Raw genomic sequence first — 14140 nt, 5'->3', positions numbered from 1 at the left:
TGGCTTTGGTGGGGGCCCAACCTGTAGGATACAGCTTTAGAACAATGAGGACACAAAGCTTCCTCTCTTCATTGCTTTTCTCTGCTTGAACTGCAGCACAGCTACATTTAAAGGGAATCTGTCAGCAGGCTTTTGCTACTTCATCTGAGAGAAGCCTGATGTAGGCAAAGAGAAGCTTAATCCAATGATGTATCACTTAGTTTACTGGGTGCAGACATTCAGACACAATCAAGAGTTATTAGATTTAGCAAGGTAGCATAGCTGAGAAAGCTAACCCCGCCCACATCAGGTTCTGTATATACACTCACCGGCCACTTTATTAGGTACACCATGCTAGTAACGGGTTGGACCCCCTTTTGCCTTCAGAACTGCCTCAATTCTTCGTGGCATAGATTCAACAAGGTGCTGGAAGCATTCCTCAGAGATTTTGGTCCATATTGACATGATGGCATCACACAGTTGCCGCAGATTTGTCGGCTGCACATCCCAAAGATGCTCCATACAAGGCAGGATGGATCCATGCTTTCATGTTGTTTACGCCAAATTCTGACCCTACCATCCGAATGTCGCAGCAGAAATCGAGACTCATCAGACCAAGCAACGTTTTTCCAATCTTCTACTGTCCAATTTCGATGAGCTTGTACAAATTGTAGCCTCAGTTTCCTGTTCTTAGCTGAAAGGAGTGGTACCCGGTGTGGTCTTCTGCTGCTGTAGCCCATCTGCCTCAAAGTTCGACGCACTGTGCGTTCAGAGATGCTCTTAGGCCTACCTTGGTTGTAACGGGTGGCGATTTGAGTCACTGTTGCCTTTCTATCAGCTCGAACCAGTCTGCCCATTCTCCTCTGACCTCTGGCATCAACAAGGCATTTCCGCCCACAGAACTGCCGCTCACTGGATTTTTTTTCTTTTTCGGACCATTCTCTGTAAACCCTAGAGATGGTTGTGCGTGAAAATCCCAGTAGATCAGCAGTTTCTGAAATACTCAGACCAGCCCTTCTGGCACCAACAACCATGCCACGTTCAAAGGCACTCAAATCACCTTTCTTCCCCATACTGATGCTCGGTTTGAACTGCAGGAGATTGTCTTGACCATGTCTACATGCCTAAATGCACTGAGTTGCCGCCATGTGATTGGCTGATTAGAAATTAAGTGTTAACAAGAAGTTGGACAGGTGTACCTAATAAAGTGGCCAGTGAGTGTACAATGCCCATAGATAGTGAGGTGCTCATCACAAGAGTGGGCGTGTCAGACTAGCATGCAGGTGCTGCTGTGTCCCAATAATGATAACCTTATGGTGCTAAAACAATCATTATAAGCAAACAAAACCACTTAGTTTGATAAGAAAGGCTTTGCTGAAATTTGTGTTTTAATCTCTACAGCATGTTGTCTTCAGATTACATAGCAAAAATCTGCTGAAAGATTCCCTTTAAGGAAAGGAAAAACCTTTAAGGGGTGAAAAAAAGCAATCTCTTCATTATCAAGAACGATGAGGGTCACAGAGGCTGGACTCCAATCTTCATAAAGTGTCCTAAGTAGGACAACCTCTCTAGATGTAACAAAAATAATCAGGATTTCATTCAGACTGATCAATGTCCTTCTTCTATGTCTGGTGACTGATGAATGAACATGTAGTAAGAAGATAATATATGGTACCATGGACATCTCCCACTTTCTGGAACAGCTCTAGAGACACGTGGCTGTATGATGCTTTTAATCCAGTATAAATCAGTGATTTTACTAATCTTTCAAACTGAAAGATCAAAAGATCATTATTTTTACTAAAAATGAAAAGTGAGAATTGACACAAGCAGTTTGTCCTGTTCTGTATAATTTTACCATCGTTTTAGTGTTGCATACATGTATCATTTATTGTCAATGTAGTAAGCTGTTCACTACCTTGGTACTTGCAGGCCAGATGAGATCCACATATTCCCAGACTGATTCCTGACAGATAACGCCTTTAGTTGTGATGCTCTTCGGTAATTTCTGTGTAATATTAATAAAACACATTATGAACCTGAACAATTTGACATTTCATATGACACAACAGATTGAACCCATAAAATTGACGAGGAAACAAAATCTATTTCCAACTACTCAAAAATATCACTTTTTATCAAGTGTTAAAAAATCTTAGCTCTTGTCAAAGGGTCTGGTCACTACTTTTCTTTATTGATGGCCTATCCTCTATCCTCAGAACAGGCCGTCAAAATCTCATGGGTGGAATTTTGATAGTAGCCTCAGCTGGGTACTGCACATATACCCCTATTCACTTGAAGAGGGGGTGGATCTACCCAGCCACGTTGACCATAGTTTTGATGGAGCTGCTGTGTTCTGGGAGCATCCAACAACTTCTTGCTGGTAACAGGTGATCAGAGGGGTTGCACGGTGTTGCACCCCACTGATATGATATTAATGGTATATACTAAGACCTATCATTTTTCCAGTAAAATCAAGACAACCTAATGACAGAGGTTTCAGGCAAGGTTTAAGGGGTCACATACACAATAGATAGCTGTCAGACATAAGGTGGTTCGATCTAACACTCCTGCCTCTACTTAGTTGAGTGCTCCTGTGTTCTCCTTCAGAGAGTCGTTACCAGACTTCTCTGGATGCAGCTTATCTCGACGAGAACACAGGGATCGGCAGACAATATGGATCCTTATTGCCTCCGACATCATTTGACGGTAGAGAGTGGTGGCCTCATACACGGTAGACAGTTGGTTAAGCTCGCCTATATTAATGGGTTCAGTCAAAGTTAATTAAATGAAGTAATTACGAAAACACGGCACTTCTGGAATTCTGGTGGTGCACAAGTAGGATAACCAAATCCATCAACTATGATGTAGAAATACTCGGCACTCATATAGGTGTGTTCAAGAACTTATTTATTGAATGAAGAAATTTCAGAAAAATGAGACGCTTCGGTCAATACCCGACCTTCATCAGTCATCTGAATAGAGTAGATCTGTGTGGAAGCGCACTGTGTGAGAGTCTGCAGTGTCCACTGCTAAGACAGGAAGTGCTATAAGAGTGCCAAGTATTTCCACATCAAAGTTAGTCTAATGTGCATGAGGGCCTTAAGATGGTTTTACCATTAAAGGGATATTCTCAAAGTTTGGAAGTCATCCCATTACCATGGGATAGAGGATAACTTCCTGATCACTGCGGGTCCGACCGCTGGGGCTCATACCAATTCCGAGAACTCTGGGGAGCTCCATGTGAACAGAGCAGTGGTCACTGATATGGTCAATTATTATTATGGGAGTGCCGAAGACCAGACGAGCGCAGAGCTCAGCTATCTGCGGTGGTCCTTTAGAGAATGAATGGAGCGGCAGTGTGCATAATCAATCACTGCTTCATTCACAAGGGGGTTCTTCAGAGCCCCGACACATGAGATCCAGCAATCGACACCTAGTGCTCGGAAATTATCTCTAGTCCCAATGATAGGGAATAACTTCCAATCTTGGGAATACGCCATTAAGTAAGTTACAGCACCTAGGAGGATGGCTATTCCTAGTGTACAGTTTCTCTGCAAGACAGGTTTAAATATACATATAACTCAGCAGATAATAAGCTTTTGTGCCACTAAGTGAGTCTTTAGACACAAATCAATGTGTGCAACCAAATAAAACATAGGTTGTCCAAACATGCTGGGAGTTTCCTTTGTAGATGTAAATGTACATCAGGCTGATATTGTCCGATGCAGACAATGCAAGGGCTACAATTAGGGAAATACCTTACTGAACGTACAGTACAAAACATATTACATGAACGATCATAGAGCTGGGGGAAATAACATAGCATCTTCACTGGAACAATCTTTAAATCAATGGCTGACTTTATAAAGTAATAAACAAAGTCGAAGAACCATTCAACAAGAAAGGACTCCCATGAGGAACAAGAAAATAAGTTGTGTCCATCAAGGGAGTCATAGGAGGTTTTCCAAGTGACAGGTGACAAACCTTTCAGAAGTGGCGCTGCCTGTTACAACACACTTCGAAAAATCTGGGTGATAGATGTGTAATATGGTCTGTACTCCAGAGGGTGATCTATCTAATGATATCAAATAAAATTACAGCTGAGATCATTATTGCTATTTCATGCTAGATGTATTTTATTTCTTTATGACAAATCAATGGTTGTTAAAATCAAATGTAGATTATTTCTGTATTGGGAAAGTACATTTAAGTACAGGTAATTGATGGTCTGCAGTAGCTCAGAAGACATGAGATGTAGGGAAAAGCAATTCGAGCAATGAAATAGTACAGATGGAAAACTTAAAAATAAAATTATCTGGAAAAATCCCAAAACATTGTAATAAAAGAAGCGTTCAGCTGCTCTTTTATGTTACACCTGACCATTAGAAAGAACTCACAGCTGTAAGATTACGATGTTTCTCAATGTAATGGCGGTGCTGACCTGACAAAGGTGGGCGCTATACCCCGAAACTTGCATGGCTTTCACTTTGAACGACTTAATAGCAAACATCTGAATCAAGCCTTTCCATATTGCAGTTTCAGATGAGGAGGCGTTCTCACTTGTACTGCCTAAGACATCACTTAAAAAAAAAAGAAGCAAAGACTGGGTGTGAGAAGGAAACATTATAATCTATACTTGATAGTAGTTATCTCAAAATTTAGGCTAGAGCCTAAAATTCCAAAATACTTTACTTTTCCATGCAATCAATGGTCTCTGCTGCCTCTGAGGTTTGTAGCTTCTGACCATAACTCTTTTCCTTGGCATTTGTGATTGGTGATTTTATTTTTGCCCATTGGCCCATATTATTCATATCTGAAGGTTTGATTTTTCCTGTATAATACAATAAAACGTCACCATTAAGCATGCATTTCATGTAGCGAAAACATAAAAAAAAATTAAGTTGACCAATACAAAAAAAAAAAAAATCTAACTTATGCAAAAAGGAATAAACTGCTATATAACCTGGCAATAAAAAAGTAAACCATTGGCATATAACTGTTGGGGTACATTGTAGGTTATTCATTTAAGAGTGGTATCCTTATTAGTGATGAGTAGTGTTGAGCGATACCGTCCGATACTTGAAAGTATCGGTATCGGAAAGTATCGGCCGATACCGGCAAAGTATCGGATCTAATCCGATACCGATACCCGATACCAATACAAGTCAATGGGACTCAAGTATCGGACGGTATTCCTGATGGTTCCCAGGGTCTGAAGGAGAGGAAACTCTCCTTCAGGCCCTGGGATCCATATTAACGTGTAAAATAAAGAATTAAAATAAAAAATATTGCTATACTCACCTCTCCGACGCAGCCTGGACCTCACCGAGGGAACCGGCAGCGTTGTTTGCTTAAAATGCGCGCGTTTCCTGCTTCCCGCGACGTCACGGCTTCTGATTGGTCGCGTGCCGCCCATGTGGCCGCGACGCGACCAATCACAGCAAGCTGTGACGTAATTTTAAGGTCCTGGATGCCTAATTCTAGGCATTCAGGATTTTAAAATTACGTTCCGGCTTGTGATTGGTCGCGTCGCGGTCAGATGGGCGACGCGACCAATCACAAGCCGTGACGTCACGGGAGGCAGGACACGCGCGCATTTTTAAAATTAAGTCACGGCTTGTGATTGGTTGCGTGCCGCCCATGTGGCCGCGACGCGACCAATCACAGCAAGCCGTGACGTAATTTCAGGTCCTGAATGCCTATTTCTGCATTTAGGACCTGAAATTACGTCACGGCTTGCTGTGATTGGTCGCGTCGCGGCCACATGGGCGGCACGCAACCAATCACAAGCCGTGACGTAATTTTAAAAATGCGCGCGTGTCCTGCCTCCCGTGACGTCACAATCTGTTGTATTTAGGTGCTTATATAGGTGCTTACCCAAAGAGTAAGCCTGGTCTCTCAGTTTGTTCATATGCTACCAGAATGGAGATCCTTATACAGTATTAAAGGGGTATTCACAAGTTTTCTCTTGAGTAGTTCAGAGCAATGTATTCTACTTAGTTTCCTCACTTGCTGATTTCTGGCAGAGTGGACATTTCTCCTTGATTGACAGCTTTAGTGAATAGGAATACTGTAGAATTAGAAGAACTACAAAGCTCAGCACAAGTTCTGTCGTAACACATTCAGCTGTCAGTGGTTTGTTCTGAGTCCACACTGCTGTCACTGTACTGACACATAGGGATAACGGGGAATTTGAACAAGAACAAAGCTCCCACACCAATAGCATAGAGCTGAGAGCAGTGATTGTGAAAACTGCTCTGAAGGGCTGGTGATTAATGACTGCATCTCTTCTGAAGATGAGAGGGAGGTGAGCAGCTATCTGATGTATATAAATCAATGGGCTGGAGAAAGCTGACTGGGATGTTAAGAGTCAAAAAGGTTGTCCTCTACTTTAACATTGATGACCTATTCTTAGCGGATGGGATACCCAGATCAGAAGTTCTTGCTGACTGTGGCATCCGGAAGAACTCAGTTATGGAGCTGCTTCATCTACAACACTGCTATGTATAGAAGACATTATGATCTCCTATGAAAGCTAGTTACGGGCAGGCTTTCACAGAAGGATCGTAATGACAGGCACAGGAGTCATCAAGAGATTGACCTTCGGGATTTAAAAGGTTAACAGCCACGGGCGGAGCACTGCCCCAGCCATTGCTGTTAAAGGCACATGATGGCGGATTAAATCAGCTATCGTTTTGCCAGGAAAGATGTGGGTTTGGCATGCGAGCCGGCATAAAAAGCAGGGACAGGACATGCGGTACGACTTAAATGTACATCATATGTCTTGAAGGGTTTAAGAACACTGTCCTAAAAGCTCTGAGTAGGACATGGTTGCACAGAGACTAGGCATCCTGTTGGCTTTCCCCTCCAATGCAGTTATAAAAATACAGAAGCTTTAAAACATAGAACATACTGAAAAGTTTGAATGAACTCAGAGGTAAAGATTATGAACTACATCTTACCCATGCAAATGAGGCAATTGAGGTCCAGAAGGTGAGTTTTGTGATGAGCTGTTGTATCTATTTTGCTCTCATTTATGTTATTAATATCTGAACTCAGTGAATCTTTGGATTTCCAAGGTGCATCCTATGGATGAAAGTTATATAGATGAGTGCATCATATTACTCAGTTTAAATATTTACGAAAACAAAAAGCATTTATAACCTGTCTTCACTATACAACTCCAAACTAATATCCGGCTACCTCCCTACACGTAATCTCCATTCCACACACAATATCCTTCGCCGCTCTCCTCAAGTTCTTCTTGCACAAAAAAGTAAACCAATGTACAATTTTACAAACAGTGTAAAATGTCAAGCTTGCCTACGTTGTAGGAATTTACTTTGCCAATCATTTGGGGGTTCAACCAATGGGATACCACTGATCTTGAGCTTTCCAGCAGCCCAGAATTCAAAGAATGGAGAGAAGGATCCTATGCCCGACCTTAGATTAGCTCAAAGAGAGTTCTTCAGAGCCCCAATCTCAGGATAAGTGGGATCCCATTGATCAGACCCTTAGCGATTGAGAACATATCCTCTAACCCAGTGTTTCCCAAATTCCAGTCCCCACGGACCCCACGGGTCATGTTTTCAGGATTTCCATAGTGTTGCACAGGTGAAACAATTCCTGATGCCTTGATGATACTTCCACTACTTGAGCTAAATACTAAGGAAATCCTGAAAACATGACCCGTGGGGTCCGTGAGGACTGTAGTTTGGGAAACACTTCTCTAACCCATACAAACGGGATAACGTCCAAATTCAGCAAAAACTCTTTAACCCCTTCATGACCCAGCCTATTTTGACCTTAATGACCTGGCCGTTTTTTGCAATTCTGACCAGTGTCCCTTTATGAGGTAATAACTCCGGAACGCAACGGATCCTAGCGGTTCTGAGATTGTTTTTTCGTGACATATTGGGCTTCATGTGAGTGGTAAATTTAGGTCGATAATTTCTGCGTTTATTTGTGAAAAAAACTGAAATTTCACATTTTGAATTTTTATTCTGTTAAACCAGAGAGTTATGTAACACAAAATAGTTAATAAATAACATTTTCCACATGTCTATTTTACATCAGCACAATTTTGGAAACAACATTTTTTTTTGCTAGGAAGTTATAAGGGTTAAAATTTGACCAGTGATTTCTCATTTTTACAACAAAATTTACAAAACCATTTTTTTTAGGGACCACCTCACATTTGAAGTCAGTTTGAGGGTTCTATATGGCTGAAAATACCCAAAAGTGATACCATTCTAAAAACTGCACCCCTCAAGGTGCTCAAAACCACATTCAAGAAGTTTATTAACCCTTCAGGTGTTTCACAGCAGCAGAAGCAACATGGAAGGAAAAAGTGAACATTTAACTTTTTAGTCACAAAAATTATCTTTTAGCAACAATTTTTTTATTTTCCCAAGGGTAAAAGGAGAAACTGGACCACAAAAGTTGTTGTCCAATTTGTCCTGAGTACGCTGATACCTCATATGTGGGGGTAAACCACTGTTTGGGGGCACGGCAGGGCTCGGAAGCGAAGGAGCGCCATTTGACTTTTTGAATGAAAAATTGGCTCCAATCTTTAGCGGACACCATGTCACGTTTGGAGAGCCCCCGTGTGCCTAAACATTGGAGCTCCCCCACAAGTGACCCCATTTTGGAAACTAGACGCCCCAAGGAACTTATCTAGATGCATAGTGAGCCCTTTAAACCCCTAGGTGCTTCACAAATTGATCCGTAAAAATGAAAAAGTACTTTTTTTTCACAAAAAAATTCTTTTAGCCTCAATTTTTTCATTTTCACATGGGCAACAGGATAAAATGGATCCTAAAATTTGTTGGGCAATTTCTCCTGAGTGCACCGATACCTCATATGTGGGGGTAAACCACTGTTTGGGTGCACGGCAAGGCTTGGAAGGGAAGGAGCGCCATTTGACTTTTTGAATGAAAAATTATCTCCATCGTTAGCGGACACCATGTCGCGTTTGGAGAGACCCTGTGTGCCTAAACATTGGAGCTCCCCCACATGTGACCCCATTTTGGAAACTAGACCCCCCAAGGAACTTATCTAGATGCATAGTGAGCACTTTAAACTCTCAGGTGCTTCACAAATTGATCCGTAAAAATGAAAAAGTACTTTTTTTTCACAAAAAAATTCTTTTAGCCTCAATTTTTTCATTTTCACATGGGCAACAGGATAAAATGGATCCTAAAATTTGTTGGGCAATTTCTCCTGAGTACACCGATACCTCATATGTGGGGTAAACCACTTTTTGGGTGCACGGCAAGGCTCGGAAGGGAAGGCGCGCCATTTGACTTTTTGAATGGAAAATTAGCTCCAATCGTTAGCGCGTCGCGTTTGGAGAGCCCCTGTGTGCCTAAACATTGGAGCTCCCCCACAAGGGACCCCATTTTAGAAACTAGACCCCCCAAGGAACTTATCTAGATGCATAGTGAGCACTTTAAACCCCCAGCTGCTTATAGTTTATAACGCAGAGCCGTGAAAATAAAAAATAATTTTTCTTTCCTCAAAAATGATTTTTTAGCCCAGAACTTTTTATTTTCCCAAGGGTAACAGGAGAAATTGGAACCCAAATATTATTGTCCAGTTTCTCCTGAGTACGCTGATACCCCATATGTGGGGGTAAACTACTGTTTGGGCGCACGGCAGGGCTCGGAAGGGAAGGCACGCCATTTGGCTTTTTGAATGGAAAATTAGCTCCAATCATTAGCGGACAGCATGTCGCGTTTGGAGAGCACCTGTGTGCCTAAACATTGGAGCTCCCCTACAAGTGACCCCATTTTGGAAACTAGACCTCCCAGGGAACTAATCTAGATGTGTGGTGAGCACTTTGAACCCCAAAGTTCTTCATAGAAGTTTATAACGCAGAGCCATGAAAATAAAAAATAATTTTTCTTTTCTCAAAAAATGTTTAGCCCGCAATTTTTTATTTTCCCAAGGGTAACAGGAGAAATTTGACCCCAAAAGTTGTTGTCCAGTTTCTCCTGAGTACGCTGATACCCCATATGTGGGGGTAAACCACTGTTCGGGCACACGTCGGGGTTCGGAAGGGAAGTAGTGACATTTTGAAATGCAGACTTTGATGGAATGCTCTGCGGGCGTCACGTTGCGTTTGCAGAGCCCCTGATGTGCCTAAACAGTAGAAACTCCCCACAAGTGACCGCATTTTGGAAACTAGACCCCCAAAGGAACTAATCTAGAAGTGTGGTGAGCACTTTGAACCCCCAAGTACTTCATAGAAGTTTATAACGCAGAGCCATGAAAATAAAAAATAATTTTTCTTTTCTCAAAAATGATTTTTTAGCCCGCAATTTTTTATATTCCCAAAGGTAACAGGAGAAATTTGACCCCAAAAGTTGTTGTCCAGTTTCTCCTGAGTACGCTGGTACCCCATATGTGGGGGTAAACCACTGTTTGGGCACACGTCAGGGTTCGGAAGGGAAGTAGTGACTATTTGAAATGCAGACTTTGATGGAATGCTCTGCGGGGGTCACGTTGCATTTGCAGAGCCCCTGATGTGCCTAAACAGTAGAAACCCCCCACAAGTGACCCCATTTTGGAAACTAGACCCCCAAAGGAACTTATCTAGATGTGTAGTGAGCACTTAGAACCCCCAAGTGCTTCACAGAAGTTTATAACGCAGAGCCGTGAAAATAAAAAATCATTTTTCTTTCCTCAAAAATAATTTTTTAGCCTGCAATTTTTTATTTTCCCAAGGGTTACAGGAGAAATTAGACCCCAAAAGTTGTTGTCCAGTTTCTCCTGAGTACGCTGGTACCCCATATGTGGGGGTAAAACACTGTTTGGGCACACGTCGGGGCTCGGAAGGGAGAGAGCACCATTTGACTTTTTCAACGCAAGATTGGCTGGAATCAATGGTGGCGCCATGTCGCGTTTGGAGACCCCCTGATGTGCCTAAACAGTGGAAACCCCTCAATTCTAACTCCAACACTAACCCCAACACACCCCTAACCCTAATCCCAACCCTAACCCCAACACACCCCTAACCCTGGTCTTAACCCTAATTCCAACCCTAAGTCTAATTCCAACCCTAACCCTAAGGCTATGTGCCCACATTGCGGATTTGTGTGTGGATTTTTCCGCACTGTTTTTGAAAAATCTGCAGGTAAAACGCACTGCGCTTTACCTGCGGATTTACCGCGGATTTCCAGTGTTTTTTGTGTGGATTTCACCTGCGGATTCCTATTATGGAGCAGGTGTAAAACGCTGTGGAATCCGCACAAAGAATTGACATGCTGCGGAAAATACAACGCAGCGTTTCCGCGCTGTATTTTCAGCACCATGGGCACAGCGGATTTGGTTTTCCGTAGGTTTACGTGGTACTGTAAACGTGATGGAAAACTGCTACGAATCCGCAGCGACCAATCCGCTGCGGATCCGCAGCCAAATCTGCACCATGTGCACATAGCCTAATTCTAACCCTAATTCCAACCCTAGCCCTAATTCTAACCCTAACTCTAACCCTAATTGTAACCCTAACCCTAATTCTAACCCTATCCCTAAGTGCAACCCTATCCCTAAGTGCAACCCTAAGTGCAACCGTAAGTGCAACCCTATCCCTAAGTGCAACCCTATCCCTAAGTGCAACCCTATCCCTAAGTGCAACCCTAAGTGCAACCCTAAGTGCAACCCTATCCCTAAATGCAACTCTAAGTGCAACCATAAGTGCAACCCTATCCCTAAGTGCAACCCTACCCCTAACCCTACCCCTAACCCTACCCCTAACCCTAACCCTACCCCTAACCCTACCCTAATCCTAACAGAAAAACAAAAATAAATATATTTTCAGTATTTTATTATTGTTTCTACCTATGGGGGTGATAAAGGGGGGGGGGGTTATTTACTATTTTTGTTATTTTGATCGCTGTGATAGAACCTAACGCAGCGATCAAAATGTGCAAGGAACGAATCTGCCGGCCGGCAGATTCGGTCGGCGCAATGCGCATGCGCCCGCCATTTTCCAAGATGGCAGTGCCCATGCGAAAAGACCGAGGACACCGGGAGGGACACCGGGACTAGGTAAGTATGGGGGGGTGCATCGGACAGCGGGGGGGGCAGAGGGGAGGACGGGGGAGGGTCGGATGGGAGAGGAAGGCGCTTAGGACAGGTAGGAGGGGTACGGAACACTGACGGCGGCTGCAGATTGCCGCCGTCAGTCGGTGGGGGGGGGGCAGATCGGGGTCTCCAGCCATGGCAGATGCTATTGCAGCATCGGCCATGGCTGGATTGTAATATTTCACCAATTTTCATAGGTGAAATATTACAGATTGCTCTGATTGGCTGTTTCACTTTCAACAGCCAATCAGAGCGATCGTAGCCACGGGGGGGCGAAGCCACCACCCCTGGGCTGAAGTACCACTCCCCCTGTCCCTGCATGTTGGGTGAAATTGGAGTTAACCCTTTCACCTGGCCTGCAGGGACGCGATCATTCTGTGACACAGCATATGCGTCACAGGTCGGATTGGCACCGACTTTCATGACGCATACGCTGTGTCACAGGTCGGGAAGGGGTTAATGGTGCTTTAAAATAAATAACATTATCTGTGAGTGATATTACCTGTAGTGATATATAATGAAGGCCAGAGAAGAAGAAATACAGACCTGATTACATGGTTAGCAAAGTATTGTTCCCTTGTGTAGTGTGAATATAAAAATGGATATTTTGGGTCCACTTTGAAATTTACAGAATGCATTCAGACCATGACAGAGCAGCAATGCTGGTCATACATTTTCAGACAGACAATTGTCATAGTGACACAAACTTGAGAAATGTTTACTTCATTGTCTGAAAGCTTAAAGGTACCGTCACACTCAGCAACTTTGCAACGAGAACGACAACAATCCGTGACGTTGCTGCGTCCTGGATAGCGATCTCGTTGTGTTTGACACGCAGCAGCAATCTGGATCCCGCTGTGCCATCGCTGGTCGGAGCTAGAAGTCCAGAACTTTATTTCGTCGCCAGGTCGGCGTGTATCGTCATGTTTGACATCAAAAGCAACGACGCCAGCAATGTTTGACATGGAGCTAACAACCAGCGAGAACGAGAAGTGAGTCGCCGTTACATCACTGGATCGCTCCTGCATCGTTCTGGAGTTGCTGTGTTTGACGTCTCTACAGCAACCTAAACAGCGACGCTCCAGTGATCTAGTTTAGGTCGGCTCGTTGTCTATATCGCCGCAGCGTCGCTGAGTGTGACGGTACCTTTAACCTCACAAATAGTTCTATGTTTTTCTATGTTTGTTGTTTGTTATTGTAAAACATGGAGGTTTATTTAACCTCTGTCTGTTGTGGACTTATGTTATCTTGAGAGCTTTTTGAATTGTGTGGGTTTATTGCCCCATTGTCTAATGTTTGCCTGGTGTCTCTGATTCATCTTAAGGTACCGTCACATTAAGCGACGCTGCAGCGATAGCGACAGCGATGCCGATCGCTGCAGCGTCGCTGTTTGGTCGCTGGAGAGCTGTCACACAGACCGCTCTCCAGCGACCAACGATGCCGAGGTCCCCGGGTAACCAGGGTAAGCATCGGGTTGCTAAGCGCAGGGCCGCGCTTAGTAACCCGATGTTTACCCTGGTTACCAGCGTAAAAGTTAAAAAAACAAACAGCACATACTCACCAGCGCGTCCCCCAGCCTCTGCTTCCTGACACTGACTGAGCTCCGGCCCTAACAGCACAGCGGTGACGTCACCGCTGTGCTTTCACTTTCAGTTTAGGGCCGGCGCTCAGTCAGTGTCAGGAAGCAGAGGCTGGGGGACGCGCTGGTGAGTATGTGCTGTTTGTTTTTTTAACTTTTACGCTGGTAACCAGGGTAAACATCGGGTTACTAAGCGCGGCCCTGCGCTTAGTAACCCGATGTTTACCCTGGTTACCAGTGTAAAATATCGCTGGTATCCTTGCTTTTGCTGTCAAACACGGCGATACACGGCGACCTAGCGACCAAATAAAGTGCAGACCTTCTAGCAGCGACCAGCAATTTCACAGCGGGATCCAGATCGCTGCTGCGTGTCAAATACAGCGATATCGCTATCCAGGTCGCTGCAACGTCACGGATCGCTGGCGATATCGCCTAGTGTGACGGTACCTTTAGGCTACTTTCAGGCCATGTGCACACGTTCAGTATTTTTCA

The 14140-nt window shown here is 43.8% G+C and overlaps 1 protein-coding gene across 7 annotated transcripts in view; it reads right to left on the bottom strand.

Annotated features, from left to right (window-relative positions):
- SPOCD1 (SPOC domain containing 1) overlaps nt 1–14140 on the bottom strand; it is a 250479-nt gene that overhangs the window by 26330 nt on the left and 210009 nt on the right. For all 7 annotated transcript variants that reach the window (XM_077299608.1, XM_077299610.1, XM_077299611.1 and 4 more), the window contains 4 exons: nt 6945–7068; nt 4675–4813; nt 4424–4562; nt 1898–1987 (listed from right to left, as the gene is read on the bottom strand). In XM_077299608.1, the coding sequence (XP_077155723.1) occupies nt 1898–1987; nt 4424–4562; nt 4675–4813; nt 6945–7068 (492 nt within the window). The remainder of the gene's footprint in view (nt 1–1897; nt 1988–4423; nt 4563–4674; nt 4814–6944; nt 7069–14140) is intronic.

The sequence above is a fragment of the Ranitomeya variabilis genome, chromosome 3 (assembly GCF_051348905.1).
Source record: "Ranitomeya variabilis isolate aRanVar5 chromosome 3, aRanVar5.hap1, whole genome shotgun sequence".
Taxonomy (NCBI): domain Eukaryota; kingdom Metazoa; phylum Chordata; class Amphibia; order Anura; family Dendrobatidae; genus Ranitomeya; species Ranitomeya variabilis.
This window is presented reverse-complemented; position numbering and strand designations above follow the sequence as displayed.